Genomic DNA, 27505 nt, shown 5'->3' with positions numbered 1-27505 from the left:
TTATCTAACATTGACTTGTGAGAAATTCCAGAAGACAGAGTCTGCAGAATTTCAGGGGTCTGGTTAATTATGGCATAAATGGAAGCCAGCCGGCACTGCCATCCCAACCTGAGAGCCCCTGTACTCACTTGTACATTCCAGGCGTTTCACCTCTCGTGACGTCCTTAAGAAATACCACTGGAGGACAAAGAAAATGATGCCAAGGGGAATCACAGGTATAGCAGTCCAAGGAATCGCAGCCACCATCACACCCACCACACCAACCACGAGAAGAAGTGTCTGAAATAGCGAAAATAGATGCAGAGGCCTCCTTATGAAGGGTACTTGCCAAAGATAAACTGTAATGATTTGTTCCATTAGGATTACACTCCTTTCCTCAAAAAGACTTGTTGGGACAGCAGGGAATGCTTTCCCTTCCAAATAAATAAAATTATAGGCGGTCCTCATGATACTTAGTGCATATATCGAACAGGATAGTAAGAATTTTCCAGGTATCAGCTCTTGTGATACACTCAGTAGCCCTTTGAGGCAGGCATTACTACTTTTAACAGATGAGAATATATGAGGCTCAGAGAGTAGGAGCTGAATCCCAAACTCTCAGGAGTCAACAGGCGTTACTAGAGAGATGAGCGAGCAGGCATCACAGGTGAGGAATCCAAATGCCTCAGCTATACATGGAGGAATAAAGAAGTGGTTAAATACAAATTCTGTGTCCAGAAAAGTAGGACAAAATTTAAATGTTGACCTTTGGAAGTAGGAATTTGTCTTTCTAGATTTTCTATCCATAGTTAATACTTACTGACTGTTGACTGTATACAGAGCTATACCTTCAAACCTTCACATATATTAACTCATTAATCCTCCCAACAGCTGTATCTAGTAACAGTATTGTCTCATTTTACAGATGGAGAGAGTGAGACACAGGGAGAGGAAAAAAACCTTGATGGACACTGCAAAGCCTCAGTCATGAAACTGGGAAGTCCACGTCACGAGGCTTTATGACATATTTAAGCTTGCCCCCAATATACAGCCATCTATCATTATAGTAAGTATTTAAAATGCCTGTTCCAAAAGTTAATGATTGCAGCAACAGCAGATTCCATTTACCAAATGTTTACTGTACATAAGACAATGGGCTTAGAGTTCCATGAGCATTTTCTTAATCATCACATTATCCCATGAGATTATTCTATCTTGGTCAAAAAAAGAGAGCAGGTAGAAGACAAAACAAAATCATTGGTTGTTGCTGCTTTAAGCATTCATCTTTATCAGGAAAAATATAATACCCTTACTTTTTAAGAATGCAATCAACATTTAGTTTCTGCCTGCTATGACACTGGGGTATGGTGGTGAGGATGTGCAGGTTGAGTCTGGGCCAAGGTCTCCAAAGCTTATGATCTCAGGTGGATACAAATTCATGGTGATCTGCACAAGGCAGAGAGTGCTGGGAAAACACAGAGAAGAATTCAGGAACATTTTTAGACAATTCTAAGAAGAGACTTATGGCTGAATTTTACAGGCTGGTTTAACAAATAGAAAGAGCGGCTAGAAAAACTTGCGGACAGCAACTACAATTGATGGAAATTTTGACCAGAAAGGAGTTGAGATGAGAAGTTAAGATGCTTGTCTGAGTTAACACTGGTTGTTCTGGGTCCTCTCAGCACCAGCACCTGCATCCTGTGCTTGCCACCCCAGGGCCTCCCCACCTTGTCACCCAGGGCAACTGGCCCAGGTGCGTCTCTAAGGGATGGGTTAGGGGTGGTCATGTCTGTATCACAAGGACGTGGGTTATCATTTCACAGCTCTTCCTGATCAGTTTTCTCATAGGATCTTCACAACCATCTTGTGAATGAGAAAAGTAAGAACTCCATTTTCATTTACAGAGATGGCATAAAGATGGGAGGGTAAGTGGTTATCCTAAGTTTTCCCAGGAAGGACTGCAGGTCAGGAGAAAGGCAGGAGCGGTTTGTACTCAGGGAATCCTAGAGTCTTGGCTATAGGCAGGAGGAGCCTGGAAGGAGGAGGAAATGCCCAGAAATGTGAATCTGTGTTCAGGAGCCCTTGGGAACCAAACTGTATTATCTGGATGGAGACCCATGTACTTTTCCTGTTTTTCCCACATCTGCTGTGGTATCAAAATAAAACCCAGAGTGAAGAAGATGGGATTCTGAGGCAATACTTTCCAGTCATTAGTGGAAAAAAATAGGCCTGATTGACCTCTCTCCTATTAACCTACAGAAGAACAACTGCTTCCAGCTACTGCATTAAATATGCATTCTGTCTGCTATAACTTTCATGTTCATGGGGAGGGGTTCTGCCAGGGCCTTCTAAGTCTGGTCTTAAGTCATCTGGCTTGCCATTGCTGGTTGTCATAAAAACCTGCTAAAATGTCAATAAAAAATTCAAATTTCAATTTTTTAGCAAACTCATTGGCTTAAAGCTCAACATTCTTTTGGATCTGTGAGAGAGGGAGAGGGTGGGATGATTTGGGAGAATGACACTGAAACACGTATAATATCATACATGAAACAAATTGCCAGTACAGATTCAATGCATGATACTGGATGCTTGCGGCTGGTGCACTGAGACGACCCAGAGGGATGGTACGGAGAGGGAGGAGGGAGGGGGGTTCAGGATGGGGAACACGTGTATACCTATGGCGGATTCATGTTGATGTATGGCAAAACCAATACAATATTGTAAAGTAATTAACCTACAATAAACATAAATAAATTTATATTTTAAAAAAAGCTCAACATTCAGAAAACGAAGATCATGGCATCTGGTCCCATCACTTCATGGTAAATACATGGGGAAACAGTGGAAACAGTGGTTGACTTTATTTTTCTGGGCTCCAAAATCACTGCAGAAGGTGATTGCAGCCATGAAATTAAAAGACGCTTACTCCTTGGAGTTTATGCCAAAGCCTTTGACTGTGTGGATCACAATCAACTGTGGAAAATTCTGAAAGAGATGGGAATACCAGACCACTTGACCTGTCTCTTGAGAAACCTATATGCAGGTCAGGAAGCAACAGTTAGAACTGGACATGGAACAACAGACTGGTTCCAAATAGGAAAAGGAGTACATCAAGGCTGTATATTGTCACCCTGATTATTTAACTTATATGCAGAGTACATCATGAGGAACACTGGGCTGGAAGAAGCACAAGCTGGAATCAAGACTGTTGGGAGAAATATCAATAACCTCAGATATGTAGATGACACCACCCTTATGGCAGAAAGAGAAGAAGAACTAAAAAGCCTCTTGATGAAAGTGAAAGTGGAGAGTGAAAAAGTTGGCTTAAAGCTCATCATTCAGAAAATGAAGATCATGGCATCCAGTCCCATCACTTCATGGGAAATAGATGGGGAAACAGTGTCAGACTTTATTCTTTTGGGCTTCAAAATCACTGCAGATGGAGACTGCAGCCATGAAATTAAAAGAAGCTTGCTCCTTGGAAGGAAGTTATGACCAACCTAGATAGCATATTGAAAAACAGAGATATACTTTGCCAACAAAGGTCTGTCTAGTCAAGGCTATGGTTTTTCCAGTAATCATGTATGGATGTGAGAGTTGGACTGTGAAGAAAGCTGAACACTGAAAAATTGATGCTTTTGAACTGTGGTGTTGGAGAAGCCTCTTGAGAGTCCCTTGGACTGCAAGGAGATCCAACCAGTCCATTCTAAAGATCAGTCCTGGGTGTTCTTTGGAAGGATTGATGCTGAAGCTGAAACTCCAGTACTTTGGCCACCTCATGCGAAATGTTGACTCATTGGAAAAGACTCTGATGCTGGGAGGGATTGGGGGCAGGAGGAATAGGGGACGACAGAGGACGAGATGGCTGGATGGCATCACTGACTCAATGGATGTGAGTTTGAGTGAACTCCGGGAGTTGGTGATGGACAGGGAGGCCTGGCGTGCTGCCATTCAGGGGGTCGCAAAGAGTCAGACATGACTGAGCGACTGAACTGACTGAACTGAACTGAACTCCTTGGAAAGAAAATTATCACCAACCTAGACAGCATATTAAAAAGCAGAGACATTACTTTTCAACCAAGGTCCTCTAGTCAAGTCTATGGTATTCCCAGTAGTCAGGTATGGATATGAGAGTTGGACTATAAAGAAAGCTTAGTGCTGAAGAATTGACTCTTTTGAACTGTGGTGTTGGAAAAGACTCTTGAGAGTCCCTTGGACTGCAAGGAGATCCAACCAGTCCATCCTAAAGGAGATCAGTCCTGGGTGTTCAATGGAGGGACTGATGTTGAAGCCGAAACTCCAATATTTTGGCCACCTGATGTGGAGAGCTGACTCATTTGAAAAGACCCTGATGCTGGGAAAGATCGAGGGCAGGAGAAGAAGGGGACGACAGAGAATGAGATGGTTGGATGGCATTACTGACTCAGTGGACATGAGTTTGGGCAAACTCCGGGAGTTGGTGATGGACAGGGAGACCTGGCATGCTACAGTTCATGGGGTCGCAAAGAGTCGGACATAACTGAGCAACTGAACTGAACTGAGCAGACTCATCATTTGATGGACAACATTAATCAGTTTCAATAATTTGGCTCTCCCAGGTAAGGGCCTTTTAAGACTCACCCAGCCTGGAAGATCACCTGGGAAGCAGAGGTAAAATCAAATTGAAGGGCTCCATGGAAGCTGAGCCAATGCTTTTTCCTTAGGTATGCATTCAGTTCAATCAGTTCAGTCATTCAGTCATGTCTGACTCTTTGCGACCCCTTGTACTGCAGCACCCCAGGCCACCCTGTTCATCACCAACTCCCGGGGTCTACTCAAACTCATGTCCATCGTGTAAGTGATGCCATTCAGCCATCTCATCCTCTGTCATTCCCTTCTCCTCCTGCCCTCATTCTTTCCCAGTATCAGGGTCTTTTCAGATGAGTCAGTTCTTTGTATCATGTGGCCAAAGTATTAGAGCTTCAGCTTCAGCATCAGTCCTTCCAATGAATATTTAGGACTGATTCCTTTAGGATGGACTGGTTAGATCTCCTTGCTGTCCAAGGGACTCTGAAGAGTCTTCTCCAACACCACAGTTCAAAAACATCAATTCTTTGGGGCTCAACTTTCTTTATAGTCCAACTCTCACATCCATACATGACTAATGGAAAAACTATAGCTTTGACTAGACAGACCTTTGTCCACAAAGTAACGTCTCTGTTTTTTAATGTGCTGTCTAGGTTGGTCAAAATTTTTCGTCCAAGGAGCAAGTGTCTTTTAATTTCATGGCTTCAGTCACCATCTGCGATCATTTTGGAGCCCCAAAATTAAAGTCTGTCACTGTTTCCACTGTTTCCCCATCTATATCCCATGAAGTGATGGGACCAGATGCCATGATCTTAGTTTCCTGACTGTTGAGTTTTAAGCCAAATATTTTACTCTCCTGTTTCACTTTCATCAAGAGGCTCTTTAGTTCTTCTTTGCTTTCTGCCATTAGGGTGGTGTCATCTGCATATCTGAGGTTACTGATATTTCTACGGGAAATCCTAATTCCAAATTCTGCTTCATCCAGTCCAGCATTTATCGTGATGTACTCTGCATGTTAAATAAGCAGGGAGATAATATACAGCCTTGACATACTCCTTTCCCGATTTGGAACCAGTCTGTCATTCCATGCCCAGATCTAGCTGTTGCTTCTTGACTTGCATACTGATTTCTCAGGAGGCAGGTCAGTTCAGTTCAGTTCAGTTTGGTTACTCAGTCATGTCCAACTCTTTGTGACCCCATGAACCGCAGCACGCCAGGCCTCTCTGTCCATCACCAATTCCCGGAGTCCACCCAAACCCATGTCCATTGTGTTGGTGATACCATCCAACCATCTCATCCTCTGTCATCCCCTTCTCCTCCTGCCCTCAATCTTTCCCAGCATCAGGGTCTTTTCAAATGAGTCAGCTCTCCACATCAGGTGGCCAAAATATCGGAGTTTCAGCTTCAACATCAGTCCCTCCATTGAACACCCAGGACTGATCTCCTTTAGGATGGACTGGTTGGATCTCCTTGCAGTCCAAGGGACTCTCAAGAGTCTTTTCCAACACCACAGTTCAAAAGAGTCAATTCTTTGACACTCAGCTTTGTATACAGTCCAACTCTCACATCCATACATGACTACTGGAAAAATCATAGCCTTGACTAGATGGACCTTTGTTGGCAAAGTAATGTCTCTGCTTTTTAATATGCTGTCTAGGTTGGTCATAACTTTCCTTCCAAGGAGTAAGCATCTTTTAATTTCATGCCTGACCTCACCAGCTGCAGTGATTTTGGAGCCTCCCCCCCAAATAAAGTCAGCCACTGTTTCCACTATTTCCCCATCTATTTGCCATGAAGTGATTGGACCAGATGCAATGATCTTAGTTTTCTGAATGTTGAGCTTTAAGCCAACTTTTTCACTCTCCAACCTTCAGGTGGTATGGTATTCCCATCTCTTTAAGAAGAAGACCCATTATTTATGCTCTCAGAGCTCCAAAATTAGGTTATATTCCTCAGATTTCATGCCACTAAATTCTGAAATATTTTAAAGAGGTTGTTTCTGACATCTACTATAGCCACCCTCATTGTGGATTGAATGTTGTATCTATAAACAGTGTATGTGTTTAAAGTTATATGAATATACATTTGTGAATCTTTTATTGCCAGCTATCTCAAACTCTTTATAGAAGTTGGCAGAAGATGAAAATAGTATCTAAACAAAAAGTCATTTGAAGAAGGAAACAAAAGATTCTGGTGTACAACACACATCCATTCCTTGAAGTCAACCTCATTTCTTTCTCCTACATTCCCAGGAATTACAAAAAGCCCAGTTAAACCTACACACATAATTCCCCCCATCTGCTTGGATTTCAGGCCCATATGGTGGCCCATATCACCATGGCCAGTGTTTCTACACCTCTGTCACACTGGCACAGAGACAATAATGGATATATAGAAAGAAACATATTGTCCCAGAAGTAAGTGACTCAAGTCCTGATGCCCCCCAAATAAAGAGAATCATTACTTTTATATATTCCCTAATTGGAGCACACTATTTGGGAAATTCTATCCAAAATCTATGAATCCACACGAACAAATTAAAAAAAATTCTTCGATGAAATCTTTCACTTTAGAGAAAATGGTGATTTTTTACAATTCAGAAAAATCCTTTAATTTGCAGAGAATGACAGCCTACACCTAGAGAGGATATTCCACTAGCCCAGTATTGTGCTAAGACAGGGTTTAGGACAAATCTTCCTGCATATTAAAAGGGAGGGTAAGACTCTACATCCATTCTCAATCTTAGTAAAAACTGGGATATACCAACAACATGAAATGATGGTAATGGGACTTAAATGAGGTCACACACAAAAGTGTTAACCAGTTCATGCATAACAAACAGAAATTCTAACTCCAACATTACTATCATGAGCGTGCTCTGGGTGCCAGCAGCCAGGGGAGGAGGGATGAGGTGTTTATAGATTGATGAGCCCAAAGAATCTTAAGAATCTCATGAAGTTGAGCCCTAACAGGCCTCTCATTCTAACCACTAGTATAGTATTATCCAAGAATGTATCAGAGCAGGTGCAATTTTTCTTAGATGTGGTGATGAGGTGACATGTACCAAAGTGACTGTGGCTTTTCTTTAGTCACAGTGAAAATCACATCTGAGGTCTATTTTGTTTGAAGATGCACTTTTAAAATAATATGACCAATAAACTTCATGTCTACTATAGTTTTTGTCCTCTCTGAATTATCTTCCCAACTCTAAGCCTTCCAAAGACTGACAAATTTTGGGACATGGCAGTAAGTAACATTTTTGGAGATGTTTTTTTTCTTTTTTAATATATATTTTAAAGAGATGTAGATGTTCTTTTCTTATTCTGTATCATTTTTTTCTTTCAATTTATCCTTTTTCTTAGTGAAGACTTGCTGTTTTGAAACTCCTAAGCATTTATGGGAGACTAAGGGGAAAAGTGCTGGACCTCTGAATCAACAAAACCAAACAAGATTATTCAATATAGACCAAAGAGAAGATCAATTTGACATTTACTATTTTATGCACCATGAACTGGTACACTGATACCAGTGGAAGCACAAAGTCTGTATTTTGTAAAATCATGAACCTCAGGAAATTGAACTGTGTCCACTCCAGGCCGGCATTCTTGGTGGAAGCAAGTAGCCTGGTTAGGTTGTCAGGATGACTAAGGCAGAGGATAGGTCCCCACCACCTATGGAAGGAAGTCCCATGAGCAGCTTTCATCCTCCAAAAGGATGCTGTGTTGTGAGCAGCTGTTTATGACAAGCCACACTGGTTTCTAAATGACTTGTAAGTGAAATATATAAAAAAGCAGCAAAGAAAAGAAAATAATGCTTGTGAAAATGTTAATGGTTTTGTTTAAAAGCCTGTCCAACCAAAAAACTAGAAAAATAAGACTTTGCTTTATTGCTAGAGGCTATGAAAAGTTTTCTCATAACACAGAAATCCACAATTCTTTAGATCTAGCCAACAAGCCAAGGAGTAATGGTTATGCCATGCTTCCAAATACCAATAATGGATGATACTTCATAAGACTTGTCAGGAATCCCAATCTCAAGTATTTCACAGGCTTTACATATATATATTAATCTCATTCTCACATCAACACGAGGAGGGATTATCCTCTCCATTTGCAAGGCAGGAAACTGATACTCAGAGAGACTAATTGATTTGCCCAAATTCAAACAATTCAGTCATTATGACCCCAAGTCTTTTCTTTTAACTTCTGCCTGATACTGTATCACATATAGACACTGTATCACATATATTTCCCCTTCTGTCTGCATTTTCTAACCCTGTTGGGTTTCTCATGGTTCTATCTGTTCTCTCCCATGAGGGGGCCAGTTCTAGATTCCCAGCTACTTAGGGAATAACAGCCTGTAAAGTTCAGAGAGCAGAATGATCATTAAAAGATCTTTAAAGTGCTCACTGGGCTTCCCTGGTGGCTTAGTAGTAAAGAATCTGCCTGCCAGTGTAGGAGATGCGGGTTTGATCCCTGGATCAGGAAGATCCTCTGGAGAAGGAAATGGCAACCCACTCCAGGATTCTTGCCTGGGAAATCCCATGGACAGAGGAGCCTGGAGCACTGCAGTCCATGGGTCACAAAGAGTCAAACACAACTAAGCGACTAAATGGCAACAGCAGCGGTTCATTCTGTTCATAGTTTTTCAGGCACTCTGTCTACCCGATCTAATTCCTTGAATCTATTCATCACCTCCATTGTATAACCATGAGAGATTTGATTTAGGTCAAACCTGAATGGCCAGGTGGTTTTCCCTACTCTCTTCATTTAAGCCTGAATTTTGCAATAAGGAATTGATGCTTGGAGCCACAGTCAGCTCCAGGTCTTGTTTTTGCTGACTGTATAGAGCTTCTCCATTTTCAGCTGAAAAGGACATAATCAATCTGATTTTGGTGTTGATCATTTGGTGATGTCCTTGTGTAGAACTGTCCCTTGTGTTGCTGGAAGAGGGAGTTTGCTATGACTAATGTGTTCTCTTAACAAAACTCTGTTAGCCTCTGCCCTGCTTCATTTCGTACTCCAAAAGCCAAACTTGCCTGTTACTCCAGGTATCTCTTGACTTCCTACTTTTGCATTACAATTCCTTATGATGAAAAGGGCATCTTTTTTGGTATTAGATCTAGAATGTATTGTAGGTCTTCATAGAACCAGTCAACTTCAGCTTTTTTGGCATTAGTAGCTGGGGTATAGGCTTGTATTACTGTGATGTTGAATGGTTTGCCTTGGAAGAGAACTGAGATCATTCTGTCATTTTTGAGTTTGTACCCTGCATTTCAGACTGTTTTGTTAACTATGACAGCTTTTCTGTTTCTTCTAAAGGATTCCTGCCCACAGAAATAGACACAATGGTCATCTGAATTAAATTTGCCCATTCCCATCCATTTTAGTTCACTGATTCCTAAGATGCCAATATTCACTCTTGTCATCTCCTGCTTGACCACATTCAATTTACATTGATTCATGAACCTAACATTCCAGGTCCCTATGCAATATCATTCTTTACACCATTGGACTTTACTTTTACCAAAAGACACATCCACAACTGAGTGTCATTTCCACTTCGGCCCAGCTGCTTCATTCTTCCTGGAGCTGTTAGCAGTTGCCCTCCGCTCTTCCCCATTAGCATACTGGATCCCTTCCAACTAAGAAGGCTGTACTTCCAGTGTCGTATATTTCTGCCTTTTCATACTGTTCACGGGGCTCTCACAGCAAGAATACTGGAGAGGTTTATCATTTCCTCCTCCAGTGGACCATGTTTTGTCAGAACTCTCCACTATGACCCATCTGTCTTGGGGGGCCCTGCATGGCATGGCTCATAGATTCAGTGAGTTACACAAGCCCCTTCACCAGGACAAGGCTGTGATCCATGAAGGGGGAAAGGACATGAGGATTCAGTCATTTAAGCTCAGCCAAGCTGATGATTGTTGTTGTTGTTTTCTCTTCCTGAATAAGGTGTGTGTGAGGAAGAAAGGTTTTGCAATTCAGTTTTTCTCAATAAATTAAAGCATTTTGCTGAGGGCAGCTGTATGCAACTTCCGATGCTCACAGAAGTCCATTTTTTTTTTTTTTTGAAATTTAATAAGTGATATTTTTGGTATTTTTAAATTTATTTATTTTTAATTGAAGGATAATTAAAATGCCTAAATTTAACTTCCATATCTTACCTTCATTTTCACTTGTTTTATTTGTAGGAAGACTTCTTGGAGGTGATGATTTCGATGATAAAAACAGTGCATAATTGAGACTCCTTACTCAATGTTATTTTGGACTTTGGAAAATTGTATGAAAATTATGTTAATTTGAAATATTTAGTGCCCCATTGTCAGTTTTGAAAACAACTGATTTTTATCCTGTGAGTCTACATAAGAAAGTGTCCCTTAAGATCTTCAAGAATTACAAACCTAGAATCTCTGTAATACAAACACATGAGAAGGTATTTACGGACCTGGAAACTGTGTCTGACAATAAATTTAATGCAACATAATGCTCGTGTCATCAGACAACTTTCCTCACTTAAAAATACATAATGGGGGGGAGGGAAAGATGGCGGAGGAATAGGACGGGAAGATCACGTTCTCCCTCACAAATTCCTCAAAAGAACATTTCAACGCCGAGCAAACTCCACAAAACAACTTCTGTAGGCTGGCAGAGGACATCAGGCAACCAGAAAAGCAGACCTTTGTCTTCAAAAACAGGTAGGAAAAAATATAAAAGACGAAAAAGGAGACAAAGGAGGTGGGGAGGGAGCTCCGTCCCGGGAAGGGAAGCCCGTCCCAGGAAGGGAATTTTAAGAAGAGAGGTTTCCAAACACCAGGAAACACTCTCCCTGCCGAGTCTGTGGCGAGCCTTGGAAACACAGAGGGCAACATAACAGGAAGGAAAAATAGATAAATAATTAAAACCAAGAGATTACAAGCCCACCAGTAACTCCCCCAGCGGAAAAGCAGCACAGACGCCTGCATCCGCCATTGGGAAGTGGGGGCAGGGCAGGGATGTGCGGGAGGCGCGGGCTGCAGAGCTTTGTAAGAATCGGGCAGGAACGCCCCACGCGCAACCAGAACGACCTAACTTGGGCTAGCAAACCAGACTGTGGGATAGCTACCACGCGAAAAGCTCGAACATAAGACCCGCCAGGACTGAGCACAGAACAAAGGACGGAGCGGAAAAAGCCGGCTGCAGACCATTCCCCGCCGGGGACAGGCAGCCAGAGCCGTAAGGACTGGAAAGGGGCAATTGCAGACCCGGAGAGACTTTACTTACCTAACTGCAAGCAGGCTCCTTTGCTAAGACTTCTGGGGGTGCTGGACAGTCACAGTCTGCCTCACGGGGTGCGCCAGCGGTCCACCCAGAGAGCTGAGCAGCAGCGGCGGAAAAGGCGACAAGCCGCGGCGACCGCGCTCGCCAAACTCCTGAGCTACTCGGACCTGGGAAGGGCACAAAGCGCAGTCCCAGCCGCATTTGTTCCTCTGAGGGCTGCCTGAGCGCCAAACCTGAGCGGCTTGGACCAGGGAAGTGCACGCAGCCTAGGGCCGGCCCCAGACGGTTCCCGGCTGAGCATCGTAGAGCCAGAGCGGTTTGTGCGCCGCGAGAAAGGACAGGTCAAGCGGGGCAGAGATACTCTGTACACACGACAGTGCTATTTGTTTGCAGCATCCCCCCTCCCCACAGCGCGACTGAACTAGTGAGCCTAAAAACCAGCAAACAGAAGTTAAACAGAGGGAACCACCTTGGAAGTGAGCCCACACGGCCCATAACATCAGAGAAGAGCCAGATATATTTTTAATTTTTTAATATTTTTAAAATCATTCTTTTTTTTTTTGCTTTTTTCTTTTTTTTCTTTTTTTTCGAGCTTTTTTTAAATTGTTCAGTCTTCTATTTCTCCTCTAATTTTTATTTCTATAACCTAGTATTACTATTAAAAAAAAAAGACTATTTTTTTTTAAGGCAAACACCATATATACTCTTTGGATGGTTGTTGGTGTTTTGTTTTGTTTTTTGTTTGTTTGTTTTTAATAATTCTTCTTTTTCTTTCTTCCTTTTCCTTCTGCTTTTCTTTAATATTGTATCTTTGAAAATCCAACCTCTACTCCAGATTTTTAATCTTTGCTCTTAGGTATTTGTTGTCAATTTTGTACATTTAAAACCCAAACTTCACTACCCAAGTTTACCTGAGAGCGAGATTACTGGCTTGACCACTCTCTCCTCCTCTGGACTCTCCTTTTTCTCCACCAGGTGGCCTCTGTCTCTTTTCTCCCCATCTCTTCTCTATCCAACTCTGTGAATCTCTGTGTGTTCCAGACGGTAGAGAACACCTAAGGAACTGGTTACTGGCAGGATTTGTCTCTCTCCTACTCATTCCTCTCCCTTATCCTCCTGTTCACCTCTGTCTACTTCCTCCCTCTCCTCTTCCCCGTATAACTCTGTAAATACCTCTGAGCGGTACAGACTATAGAGCACACATAAGGAAGTGACTACTGGCTAGCTTGCTCTCTCCTCTCTTGATCTCACCGCATCTCATTCCAGTTACCTCTAACTACCCCCTCCATCTTCTCTTCTCCTTGTAACTCAGTGAACCTCTCTGAGTGTCCCTCAATGTGGAGAAACTTTTCATCTTTAACCTAGATGTTTTATCATCGGTGCTGTATAGATGGAGAAGTCTAGAGGCTACTGTAAAAATAAAACTGAAAACCAGAAGCAGGAAGCTTAAACCCAAAGCCTGAAAACATTAGAGAACTCTTGAATTCAGGGAACATTAAGCAATAGGAGCTCATCAAATGCCTTCATACCTACACCGAAACCAAGCTCCACCCAAGGGCCAACAAGTTCCAAAACAAGACATACCACCCAAATTCTCCAGCAACACAGGAACACTCCCCTGAGCCTCAATATACAGGCAGCTCAAAAGTATCCCAAAACCTTTGATGTCTCATAACCCATTACGGGTCACTCCACTGCACTCCAGAGAGAAGAAACCCAGCTCCACCCACCAAAACTCCAACACAAGCCTCCCTAACCAGGAAACCTTGACAAGCCACTGATAGAACCCCACCCAAAGTGAGGAAGCTCCATAATAAAGAGAACTCCACAAATTATCAGAATATAAAAAGGCCACCCCAAACGCAGCAATATAACCAAGATGAAGAGACAGAGGAATACTCAGCAGGTAAAGGAACAGGAGAGTTGCCCACCAAACCAAACAAAAGAGGAAGAAGTAGGGAATCTACCGGAGAAGGAATTCCGAATATTGATAGTGAAAATGATCCAAAATCTTGAAATCAAAATGGAAACATAGATAAATAGCCTAGAGACAAGGATTGAGAAGATGCAAGAAAGGTTTAACAAGGACCTAGAAGAAATAAAAAAGAGTCAAAATATAATGAATAACACAATAACTGAGATCAGAAACACTCTGGAGGCAACAAATAGTAGAATAACGGAGGCAGAAGATAGGATTAGTGAAATAGAAGATAGAATGGTAGAAATAGATGAATCAGAGAGGAAACAAGAAAAATGAATTAAAAGAAACGAGGACAATCTCAGAGATCTCCAGGACAATATGAAACGCTCCAACATTCGAATTATAGGAGTCCCAGAAGAAGAAGACAGAAAGAAAGATCATGAGAAAATCCTTGAGGAGATAATAGTTGAAAACTTCCCTAAAATGGGGAAGGAAATAATCACCCAAGTCCAAGAAACACAGAGAGTCCCAAATAGGATAAACCCAAGGCAAAACACCCCAGGACACATATTAATCAAATTAACAGAGATCAAACACAAAGAACAAATATTAAAAGCAGCAAGGGAAAAACAACAAATAACACACAAGGGGATTCCCATAAGGATAACAGCTGATCTGTCAATAGAAACTCTTCAGGCCAGGAGGGAATGGCAAGACATACTGAAAGTGATGAAAGACAATAACCTACAGCCCAGATTACTGTACCCAGCAAGGATCTCATTCAAATACGAAGGAGAAATCAAAAGCTTTACAGACAAGCAAAAGCTGAGAGAATTCAGCACCACCAAACCAGCTCTCCAACAAATTCTAAAGGATATCCTCTAGACAGGAAACATGAAAAGGGTGTATAAACCCGACCCCAAAACAATAAAGTAAATGGCAACGGGATCATACTTATCAATAATTACCTTAAACGTAAATGGGTTGAACGCCACAACCAAAAGACAAAGACTGGCCAAATGGATACAAAAACAAGACCCCTCTATATGCTGCTTACAAGAGACCCACCTCAAAACAAGGGACACATACAGACTGAAAGTGAAGGGCTGGAAAAAGATATACCACACAAATAGAGACCAAAAGAAAGCAGAAGTGGCAATACTCATATCCGATAAAATAGACTTTAAAACAAAGGCTGTGAAAAGAGACAAAGAAGGCCACTACATAATGATCAAAGGAACAATCCAAGAAGAAGATATAACAATTATAAATATATATGCACCCAATATAGGAGCACCACAATATGTAAGACAAATGCTAACAAGTATGAAAGGGGAAATCAACAATAACACAATAATAGTGGGAGACTTTAATACCCCAATCACACCTATGGACAGATCAACTAAACAGAAAATTAACAAAGAAAAGCAAACTTTAAATGATACATTAGATCAGTTAGACCTAATTGATATCTATAGGACATTTCACCCCAAAACAACGAATTTCACCTTTTTTTCAAGTGCTCATAGAACCTTCTCCAGGATAGATCACATCCTGGGCCATAAATCTAAACTTGATAAATTCAAAAAATCGAAATCATTCCAAGCATCTTTTCTGACCATAATGCATTAAGATTAGATCTCAATTACAGGAGAAAAACTATTAAAAATTCCAACATATGGAGGTTGAACAACACACTTCTGAATAACCAACAAATCACAGAAGAAATCAAAAAAGAAATCAAAATATGCATAGAAACTAATGAAAATGGAAACACAACAACCCAAAACCTGTGGGACACTATAAAAGCAGGGCTAAGAGGAAAGTTCATAGCAATACAGGCATACCTCAAGAAACAAGAAAAAAGTCAAATAAACAACCTAACTCTACAACTAAAGCAACTAGAAAAGGAAGAGTTGGAGAACCCCAGAGTTAGAAGAAGGAAAGAAATCTTAAAAATTAGGGCAGAAATAAATGCAAAAGAAACAAAAGAGACCATAGCAAAAATCAACAAAGCCAAAAGCTGGTTCTTTGAAAGGATAAATAAAATTGACAAACCATTAGCCAGACTCATCAAGAAGCAAAGAGAGAAAAATCAAATCAATAAAATTAGAAATGAAAATGGAGAGATCACAACAGACAACACAGAAATACAAAGGATCATAAGAGACTACTATCAGCAGTTGTATGCCAATAAAATGGACAACGTGGAAGAAATGGACAAATTCTTAGAAAAGTACAATTTTCCAAAACTGAACCAGGAAGAAATAGAAAATCTTAACAGACCCATCACAAGGACGGAAATTGATACTGTAATCAGAAATCTTCCAGCAAACAAAAGCCCAGGTCCAGACGGCTTCACAGCTGAATTCTACCAAAAATTTCGAGAAGAGCTAACACCTATCCTCCTCAAACTCTTCCAGAAAATTGCAGAGGAAGGTAAACTTCCAAACTCATTCTATGAGGCCACCATCACCCTAATACCAAAACCTGACAAAGATGTCACAAAAAAAGAAAACTACAGGCCAATATCTCTGATGAACATAGATGCAAAAATCCTCAACAAAATTCTAGCAATCAGAATCCAACAACACATTAAAAGGATCATACACCATGACCAAGTGGGCTTTATCCCAGGGATGCAAGGATTCTTCAATATCCGCAAATCAATCAATGTAATTCACCACATTAACAAATTGAAAATAAAAACCATATGATTATCTCAATAGATGCAGAGAAGGCCTTTGACAAAATTCAACATCCATTTATGATAAAAACTCTCCAGAAAGCAGGAATAGAAGGAACATACCTCAACATAATCAAAGCTATCTATGACAAACCCACAGCAAACATTATCCTCAATGGTGAAAAATTGAAAGCATTTCCCCTAAAGTCAGGAACAAGACAAGGGTGTCCACTTTCACTGCTACTATTCAACATAGTTCTGGAAGTTTTGGCCACAGCAATCAGAGCAGAAAAAGAAATAAAAGGAATCCAAATTGGAAAAGAAGAAGTAAAACTCTCACTGTTTGCAGATGACATGATCCTCTACATGGAAAACCCTAAAGACTCCACCAGAAAATTACTAGAGCTCATCAATGAATATAGTAAAGTTGCAGGATATAAAATCAACACATAGAAATCCCTTGCATTCCTATACACGAATAATGAGAAAGTAGAAAAAGAAATTAAGGAAACAATTCCATTCACCATTGCAACGAAAAGAATAAAATACTTAGGAATATATCTACCTAAAGAAATTAAACACCTATATATAGAAAACTATAAAACACTGATGAAAGAAATCAAAGAGGACACTAATAGATGGAGAAATATACCATGTTCATGGATCGGAAGAATCAATATAGTGAAAATGAGTATACTACCCAAAGCAATTTACAAATTCAATGCAATCCCTGTCAAGCTACCAGCCACATTTTTCACAGAACTAGAACAAATAATTTCAAGATATGTATGGAAATACAAAAAACCTCGAATAGCCAAAGCAATCTTGAGAAAGAAGAATGGAACGGAAGGAATCAGCTTGCCTGACTTCAGGCTCTACTACAAAGCCACAGTCATCAAGACAGTATGATATTGGTACAAAGACAGACATATAGATCAATGGAACAAAATAGAAAGCCCAGAGATAAATCCACACACATATGGACACCTTATCTTTGACAAAGGAGGCAAGAATATACAATGGAGTAAAGACAATCTCTTTAACAAGTGGTGCTGGGAAAACTGGTCAACCACTTGTAAAAGAATGAAACTAGATCACTTTCTAACACCGCACACAAAAATAAACTCAAAATGGATTAAAGACCTAAATGTAAGATCAGAAACTATAAAACTGTTAGAGGAGAACATAGGCAAAACACTCTCCGACATAAATCACAGCAGGATCCTCTATGATCCACCTCCCAGAATTCTGGAAATAAAAGCAAAAATAAACAAATGGGATCTAATTAAAATTAAAATCTTCTGCACAACAAAGGAAAATATAAGCAAGGTGAAAAGACAGCCTTCTGAATGGGAGAAAATAATAGCAAATGAAGCAACTGACAAACAACTAATCTCAAAAATATACAAGCAACTTATGCAGCTCAACTCCAGAAAAATAAACGACCCAATCAAAAAATGGGCCAAAGAACTAAATAGACATTTCTCCAAAGAAGACATACGGATGGCTAACAAACACATGAAAAGATGCTCAACATCACTCATTATTAGAGAAATGCAAATCAAAACCACAATGAGGTACCACTTCACACCAGTCAGAATGGCTGCAATCCAAAAATCTGCAAGCAATAAATGCTGGAGAGGGTGTGGAGAAAGGAACCCTCCTACACTGTTGGTGGGAATGCAAACTAGTACAGCCACTATGGAGAACAGTGTGGAGATTCCTTAAAAATTGCAAATAGAACTACCTTATGACCCAGCAATCCCACTTCTGGGCATACACACCGAGGAAACCAGAATTGAAAGAGACACATGTACCCCAATGTTCATCGCAGCACTGTTTATAATAGCCAGGACATGGAAACAACCTAGATGTCCATCAGCAGATGAATGGATAAGAAAGCTGTGGTACATATACACAATGGAGTGTTACTCAGCCGTTAAAAAGAATTCATTTGAATCAGTTCTGATGAGATGGATGAAACTGGAGCCGATTATACAGAGTGAAGTAAGCCAGAAAGAAAAACACCAATACAGTACACTAACACATATATATGGAATTTAGGAAGATGGCAATGACGACCCTGTATGCAAGACAGGGAAAGAGACACAGATGTGTATAACGGACTTTTGGACTCAGAGGGAGAGGGAGAGGGTGGGATGATTTGGGAGAATGACATTCTAACATGTATACTATCATGTGAATTGAATCACCAGTCTATGTCTGACGCAGGATGCAGCATGCTTGGGGCTGGTGCATGGGGATGACCCAGAAAGATGTTATGGGGAGGGAGGTGGGAGGGGGGTTCATGTTTGGGAATGCATGTAAGAATTAAAGATTTTAAAATTTAAAAAATAAAAAACTAAAAAAAAAAAAGAAAAGAAAAAAAATACATAATGGTGTTTTAAAAATAACTACCTACTACTTAGCGCTCAACATGCATTTAGATGTTATGAAAAGAATAATATTAAAACAACTTCATTTTGTCTTCTCACAACATTTATGGAGTTGGTAGTATTTTCTCTATTTTACTGAGAGGAGACTGGCTTTGTGGGGTAGAGACAGGAAGGAGAGCTGGGATTCAAGCTTGGAAAGGGAGACTGCAGAGCTTCCCACGCCACTGTACTTTAACACTGTCAACATCATAAATGATTATCAGGTGGAATCACACTACATAAATTGATTTTTTTTAGGCTGCTTTTCCTTCACCATTTTTAAAATGGTGAACAGCTCCAATTTGCCCAACAACTATACTGTGACTGAACAGGCAACTTCTCTGGCAGCTGTGAGAGTCAGTGAACAGGATGGTGCACATACGCATGATCGCCCTCTAGTGGGATGTGGTCTCTGAGTGACATCGTCTGAGTGGATGGACTGTCCTGCAGTGCGGACCACTACTCAGAATTCAGGGTTTCCCTTAGCCACACTTGGGATCACTATTACAAAATAGTAAATAAATTATCTGAGATATCATTTAAGGGAATGAGAAAGAATTAAATGAGGAAAAGTATATGAAATAAACACTTTAGAAGTAATAAAAATAAAAATGATCAAGAATCTTCCAAGGTTTTATCAAATACACCAAGGATAAGCAGAATCATCAGAAATGAGTGGAAAACACTTGGCACAAACTACGTCCTTTAAAATAAAATTGAACAACCCCCTTCCAGCCCCTTTCTTTCCTTCCTCTCAGTTGAAGGGAGAGAAAGATAGGTTCCCACATAGGAACCCTGCTTCCAGCAGCACCTCCAGCCCCACCATCCACAGCAGCCTTTTCTTTTCATCTGGGATCAAAGGTCTCCTCCTAGAAGCTCCGCCCACCTCCTGGACCAGGCTCCCTAACTGCCTCCAGCCCCCACATCCAGTTTGCCTTCCAGGACTTCTTCCACAGAGCTCCCACAATTAGGATTCCAAAGGCAGCAAGGGGTGAATCTCTGGATGTCTCCCTCCTGAAGGGAGGCTGGAGGAGACCACCCATGAGGGGAGGGGTCTGGCTCACCCTTGTTCTTCAGGACCTCAACTCTAATCACTGTTTGTTGAAGGGAAGGAGGGAGAGAGAGAAATGCCACCCACCACCTCACACATACATGCAACTCACGAACTGTACACCCCAACACCCAGCAATACCTCCTCAACCCTACCTTCCAGATGGGCCTCTCTCCTGTTTCATTCAAACTCCTTCCAGGAGTAGCCTATCTTCACCTCAACTCCCTCCACACCTCCTGGATTTTCAGCCCTTGGCACTCTGTCCTCCTCACATCTGAAACCTGCTTCTCAGGTCACCAAAACCTTCTGATTCCAAATCCACCAATAAGTTTTCACAGACTCACCTTCTCGTTTGCACTGAGCAGATCTGTCCTTCCTTGATTCCCCAACCTACTTCCTTCTTTCTCCCTTGCTATTCACTGTGTGTCTCCTCTCCTCCCCTTCTCTCTCTGCTTTCTCTCTGATATCAAGTCTTCTTATATTGGCCCCTAAAATGCTTCCTTCTCTCTGGGCAATCTTGTCATCTTCACAGTTTCAGCTACTACCTGCTCAGTGAAGGGTACACAGGCTCCATGCTCATCCCAGGTCTCCCCCTCAAACACCAAACTCTTACTTTCAATGACCTACAGGACACCTCCACCTTCAACTTCAAGATAATTGAACTACAGGTGGCAGAGCTGGGATTGGAAATCAGCGAGACTGGAATTTTCCCTCCTCATTAATGAGAATGTTTCCTACTGAAATCAGGTAGCATCTATCCCTGTCCCTCTATATGACATGCAAAAAACATGTGGCAATCTGACTATGACCACTAACTTAACCATGTAAGCACATGGCAGAAACCCAAGTTGGCTTACCTTGCCATAGCAAAGAAACAGAACCATTCACAAAATCTTTTCAAAGAAATTAACAATCACTGTTAAAATGTGACACTGTTTTCAGGGGAAAATCGTTTCTGGGGATAAATTATGTAGTTAAACCCAGAAGGGCACATTTATAAAATAAGTCTGCAGAATAGAAAAAAAATCAGACCTCTTTGCAGTAAAAGTCCTCTGCTTCTGAGTCTCAGTGTAGTTCACACTGGTAACTGTTGAAGCCATGCCCACAGTTGACACTGTCTGCAGTCAGATCTCTGCTGCATTTCTGTGGGCTATAGTCCATGGGGTCACAAAACAGTCAGACACAATTTAGCAACTAAACAACACTGCCCAACACTGTCCTAAAGTAGTATTTTCACCTTATTTTTACCAATTTTTTCTTTGTAAGTAACCACAACTGGCTTTATCCAAATAAAATAGTGCAGTAAATATTTGTCCTCTGTGGTAATACAGTGCCTTGTGCATGTCTGACTGCAACCCCATGGACTGTAGCCCACCAGGCTCCTCTGCCCATGGAATTTTCCAGGCAAGAATACTGGAGTGGCTTGCCATTTCCTTCTCCAGGAGATCTTCTTGACCCAAGGATTGAACTCTTGGCTCTTGTGTCTCCTGCACTGGCAAGTGAATTCTTTAACACTGAGCCACCTGGGAAGCCCAATACAATGCATAATTTAGTTCATCTAGGCCATCTTTCCATGAGAGGTGATTTCTTTTCCCTATTATGAAATGTGCTCACAGTAAGGGAATCCACACCAGAAACCTGGAAGGCAGAGGGAGAACCACTTACCCAGCATGTCACTGCTTCAGGAAAACCTTGACAAGACGGTGTAGCCACTCCTGACCCAGGTGTTCCTCATGTTAGCTCAGCCTCCCAAACTGCACCTTTCTCTCACAAACATAACTTTTACTGAAGATAACAGGGCACAACACCAGGCTGAAAGCCCACCCTCAGCCCCTGTGAGAAGGCCTTCTGCTCTTCCCTGGGAGAATTCTGGCAGAACTGGTACATTACCTGGATGAAATCTTGAAATATCAGGGGCAGCAAGTCATCCATATGCCCAATGTCTTTCGAGAAGCGATTTAAAATCCTTCCTGCAAGAACAGGATAAAAGAAAATACTCATTTCCTCATATAGGAGCCTTAAAAGAAACAATACATGAACAAATCAAAACAATAATTTTAAAGCACATGTATTTAGGGACTTCCCTGGTGATACAGTGGAGAAGAATCTGCTTGCCAATGCAGGGGACATTACAAATTCCACTTTTGAAAATAAAAGATAGGAGAGTTCAATTTAATACACTACTAAAACAGTAAGTAATTTACAGCCCCTAAGCCTTTGGGGCAAAGCAGGCCTATCTTTGCAGTACTTATTTGGGCTTCTGTTGAATAAAGTGAATGAATAAAGTCATGCTAAGAGATACAGGAGGGGGACACAAGATAAATATTAGTGTGCTGACTGTTCTAAGATTAGTGGCCTTCAGGATTTAAACTTGATCCCAAATCCTTGAATAATAAGTAAGCCAGCATCTGGAGAAGCCTACAGGTCTTGAATATAAGGAGCCTGGTTAACTGTGGTCATGAATACTCAGAGGCTGTGAGAACAGAAATTCAGTCCCGCTTAATGCTCTCAACTTTATGACTGTAGTTTTCACATTAACAGGCAAAGTGGAGCAACTTCACACCCATAATAGCATGAACTCCTCCAATCCCTTCCTCACTCTGGCTTCATAATAAGATGAGAACTGTGTGGGCCTCTGCAGTTTACCATCCTGTGCTCTGTTCACTGCCTGGACTAAACAATGTGCACTGAATAAATCTACACAAGATGCTGCCCTCAAAATTCTTATTTACTCCTCACAACAGTCTTGTGGAACAGAAAGGGCAGTGGTTATTCCCATTTCACAGAAGAGAAGTTCCCAGTCATCATGTCGTCATACTCACTAAGGTTCATTAGGCACCGCCCATGTGCTAAGAGCTGTAAATTGTTAACCTGCTTAATGCCCACAATACCAAGATATTGGTAAGTGTGTGAACAGTATCCTCATTGTACAGGTAAGAAAATCAAGACACAGAGAAATTAAATAACTAGCACAGAAGTATTACCATAACTGTAACTAGTAACTAGTAACAGGACTGACCCCAGCCAGTTGGTTCCAGAGTCCACACTTAAGACCATGACAACATCCTGCCTGGAGATTTGCCTGGCCAGTAGAATCTACCTGCTTTGGCCTCAGTCACATGACTAGTTGATGACCAGGCTGAGCCTACACTTGTCCTCCCTCCAGTCACATCCCTGCCTCAACAGGTCCTGTCAATCATCATCTTTGAGAAAACAAAGCCACCCTGGGCCTCAGCACAAGTATAACCAACTGAACAGAGTGGGTATGTTCACTAAAGAACTAACTCTTCACAGAAACCCAGGTCAGGAGGCTGTCTTCTGAAGCAATGCAGGTCAAAGGCCTCAAAGCAGAGGAAGCAACCACTGGGAAACCATCAGGGACACTGTTACTTAATACTGAAGATCCACCTGCTATGTACCACAAAGCCTCTTAAATGTAACCAGAAGTTCATTATAAAACTAGAGAGTTGACTTTATTGAAGACGATGTATACATTTAAGTGATCTTGTGTTTTAATTAATTTTCCATTACCACTTAGGTAAACCTCAAAATATGAGCACATGCCAGACCTCTGTGACCCCAGAAATGGATGAGCAATGAAAAAGAGAAATACACAGCCTGTCTCCTGTAGAGATGTTCCTGGAAGAAGGTCCTTCCTAGTTAGCTTAACATTATTAACACAGGAACATTTCAACAACTAATCAAAATTATTTCAACACATTTGCATCATATGTTGGGTGCTTCGTATGTCTTACAAATGGATTCATAAATCATCCTGCAAAGTAAACATTCATTTATCTTTACAGACACACACAAATTGGAATAAAAGGTTGCATACTCCTATTAAGATTTCCTCTGGTAGGAAAAAATATTAGTGAAGCTTTTCATAGAAAATGAATGGTGATTTTCTTCTAAGCATCTCTTCCATTTTCAAATATCAAATGTAATCAGGAACTAAATGTGTTAACAAGACATATTCACTGAGAAACCTGGTGTCTGACTTACCTATTGGATTTCTACAGAAGAACAATACTGGAGCTCTCAAAATGGACCACAACATTTTGTTATGCAAAGTTTGTGAAGAATTAACAAGGACGTAGAATATCAACAAAGACCTTGTGATGCCAAAAAGGATGGTAGATACAGTTAACCCTGAAATAAAGAAACATCACTCAGCACAAGATCTCTGCCTTATCCTCAATGATGCTAAAGCATGGAAGACAGTTTATAAAGATATTATGTATTTTATTCTACAAATAAGATTTACATAAAATTTATGCATGTAGACTATAGAATAAATTTATATATATAAAAATGTATATATATGTAAATATACATATGAAATGGGTTGTATAAGAACTTGATGCTGTCACAAAATACAGTTATAAAGAAGAATATGAAAATCATTATTTCCCTCTCACTAAATAGAAACAACACAGGGGGGAAAGGTCTTATATAAATTACAGTTTCATTCTAGGCTTTCCTAATTCACTTACAAGTTCTAATAAAAACTCACAAGAAAGATAATTACAGGGCTCCCTTGGTAGTTCAGTGTTGGAGAGTCCGTCTGCCAATGCAGGAGACATGGGTTCAGCCCCTGACCCAGGTGAATCCCACATGTCTCAAAGCAGCTGAGCCTGTGCTCCATAACTATTGAGCTTGTGCTCTAGACCCTAGGAACCACAACTACTAAAGCCCACTGACTGCATCTGCTGAAGTCCACACACCCTAGAGCCCATGCTCTGAAACAAGAGAAGGCATGCAATGAGAAACCGGCACGTCGCAATTAGAGTAGACTCTGCCCTTGGCAACTAGAGAAAGTCCACACAGCAATGAAGACCCAGCACAGTCAATACATAAAACTTAAAAAAGAAAACAAAAAAAACTTTAGTTATTTAAACACTGTTTAAAAACAAAAAGAAAGATAATTATGAAAAATAGTTGATCTTCTGACCTTTGCCACATTTCAAATCCCACTAGTTACATATTCCACAATCAAAGCATATTTCAGTTTTAGATATCAGCATGAGAAGGAAGAGGAACAGGAGAAATGATTTACCATTTCCTTGTAAACAGTAAATTTACATGAAAATTTACTTATATGTAAAGTAGCTACTTGAGAACCTACTTTTATAGCACAGAAAATTCTACTCAGTGGTGACCTAAATGAGAAGGAAATCAAAAAAAGTGGGGACATATGTGTAATGTACGTATGACTGATGGCACTTTGTTGTACAGCAAAATCTCACACGACATTGTAAAGCAACTATACTGCAGTCAAAATTAATAAAAATAAATTTAAAAATAACATAGCAATTTCTAGGTCCAAGTAGTTTTCAAGAGTACAGAAGGACCATATTAAGTTGCAAACAGACAACTTAATTGTTTGCAACTAACAGTTAGTTTGCAAACTATTGCTATTCAAGAAATAGCAAGAAACTATTATATTTTGACAAGAGATAATTATAACCTAAATAATAATTTATAGATAATCTAAACAAGCAACTAACTTCTCACTAAGTATTTTAAGGAAACACAAAGCATTTATAAATAAATATTATCATTTAAATTTGTTATCAATGATAAATGAGCATCACTATGCATATAAAACCACATACAAAGTCAGAAGGAGCAGCCATGAGGAGATACCCCACATCCAAGGTCAGAGAAAACCTAGTAAGATGGTAGGCACTGGAGCAGCTGTGAGGAAATACCCCATGTTTAAGGGCAAAGGAGCAGCCCCAGCAAGACGGTAGAAGGGGCGAATTCACGTTTAGAATCAAACCTCATTCCCGCCAGAGATGCTCAGAGGGCTCACATGAACCTTGTGCACACCAGGACCCAGGGTCCCCACAGAGACTGAGACAGAACTGTGTTTGAGTGTCTCCCGTGGAGGTATGGGTCAGCAGTGGTCTGCCGCAGGGACAGGGGCTCTGGGTGTGGGTATGGCATAAGTCCTCTTGGAGGAGGTCGCCATTAACCCCACCATAGAGCTGCCAGAACTTAACAAGACTGGGAAATAGACCCGTGGAGGGCACAACAGAACCTTGTGCACCAGAACCAAGGAGAAAGGAACAGTGACCCCACAGGAGACTTGCCTATGGGAGTCAGGGAGTCTCCACTGAAGGTGTGGGTTGGTGGTGGCCTGCAGCAGGGTTGGGGGCACAGTCTGTAGCATTACATGTGTGGGATCTTTTGAGGGAAGTCACCATTATATTCATTCAGTTCAGTTCAGTTCAGTTCATTCGCTCAGTCGTGTCTGACTCTATGCGACCCCATGAACTGCAGCAGGCCAAGCCTCCCTATCCATCATCAACTCCCGGAGTTCACTCAGACTCATGTCCATCAAGTCGGTAATGCCATCCAGATATCTCATCCTCTGTCGTCCCCTTATCCTCATGCTCCCAATCCCTCCCAGCATCAGAGTCTTTTCCAATGAGTCAATTCTTTGTATGAGGTGGCAAAAGTATTGGAGGTTCACCTTTAGCATCAGTCCTTCCAAAGAACACCCAGGACTGATCTCCTTTAGGATGGACTGGTTGGATCTCCTTGCAGTCCAAGGGACTCACAAAAGCCTTCTCCAGCACCACAGTTCAAAAGCATCAATTCTTCAGTGCTCAGCTTTCTTCACAGTCCAACTCTCACATCCATACATGACTACTAGAAAACCACAGCCTTGACTAGACAGACCTTTGCTGGCAAAGTAATATCTCTGCTTTCCAATACGCTATCTAGGTTGGTCAAAATTTTCCTTCCAAGGAGTAAGCATCTTTTAATTTCATGGCTGCAATCACCATCTGCAGTGCTTTTGGAGCCCCCCAAAATAAAGTCTGACACTGTTTCCACTGTTTCCCCATCTATTCCCATGAAGGGATGGGACTGGATGCCATGATCTTCGTTTTCTGAATGCTGAGCTTTAAGCCAACTTTTTCACTCTCCTCTTTTACTTTCATCAAGAGGCCTTTTAGTTCCTCTTCACTTTCTGCCATAAGAGTGGTATCATCTACATATCTGAGGTTATTGATATTTCTCCCGGCAATCTTGACTCCAGCTTGTGCTTCTTCCAGCCCAGCATTTCTCATGATATACTCTGCATATAAATTAAATAAGCAGGGTGACAATATACAGCCTTGACATACTCCTTTTACTATTTGGAACCAGTCTGTTGTTCCATGTCCAGTTCTAGCTGTTCCTTCCTGACCTGCATATAGGTTTCTCAAGAGGCAGGTCAGGTGGTCTGGTATTCCCATCTCTTTCAGAATTTTCCCCAGTTTACTGTGACCCACACAGTCAAAGGCTTTGGCATAGTCAATAAAGAAGAAATAGATGTTTTTCTGGAACTCTCTTGCTTTTTCCATGATCCAGTGGATGTTGGCAATTTGATCTCTGGTTCCTCTGCCTTTTCTGAAACCAGCTTGAACATCAGGGAGTTCACGGTTCACGTATTGCTGAAGCCTGGCTTGGAGAATTTTCAGCATTATTTTACTAGCGCGTGAGATGAGTGCAATTGTGCAGTAGTTTGAGCATTCTTTGGCATTGCCTTTCTTAGAGACTGGAATGAAAACTGACCTTTTCCAGTCCTGTGGCCACTGCGGAGTTTTCCAAGTT

The 27505-nt window shown here is 41.1% G+C and overlaps 1 protein-coding gene across 10 annotated transcripts in view; it reads right to left on the bottom strand.

Moving 5' to 3' along the window:
* Positions 1–27505, bottom strand: part of LOC105605916 (ATP-binding cassette sub-family C member 4-like) — a 168986-nt gene that overhangs the window by 58323 nt on the left and 83158 nt on the right. For all 10 annotated transcript variants that reach the window (XM_060394598.1, XM_042254991.2, XM_060394599.1 and 7 more), the window contains 3 exons: positions 23903–24049; positions 21788–21867; positions 129–279 (listed from right to left, as the gene is read on the bottom strand). In XM_060394598.1, coding sequence (XP_060250581.1) covers positions 129–279; positions 21788–21867; positions 23903–24049 — 378 coding nt within the window. The remainder of the gene's footprint in view (positions 1–128; positions 280–21787; positions 21868–23902; positions 24050–27505) is intronic.

Source organism: Ovis aries, chromosome 10 (genome assembly GCF_016772045.2).
Source record: "Ovis aries strain OAR_USU_Benz2616 breed Rambouillet chromosome 10, ARS-UI_Ramb_v3.0, whole genome shotgun sequence".
Classification (NCBI taxonomy): domain Eukaryota; kingdom Metazoa; phylum Chordata; class Mammalia; order Artiodactyla; family Bovidae; genus Ovis; species Ovis aries.
The sequence above is the reverse complement of the archived record's forward strand: the minus strand, read 5'-3'. Positions and strand labels throughout refer to the sequence as shown.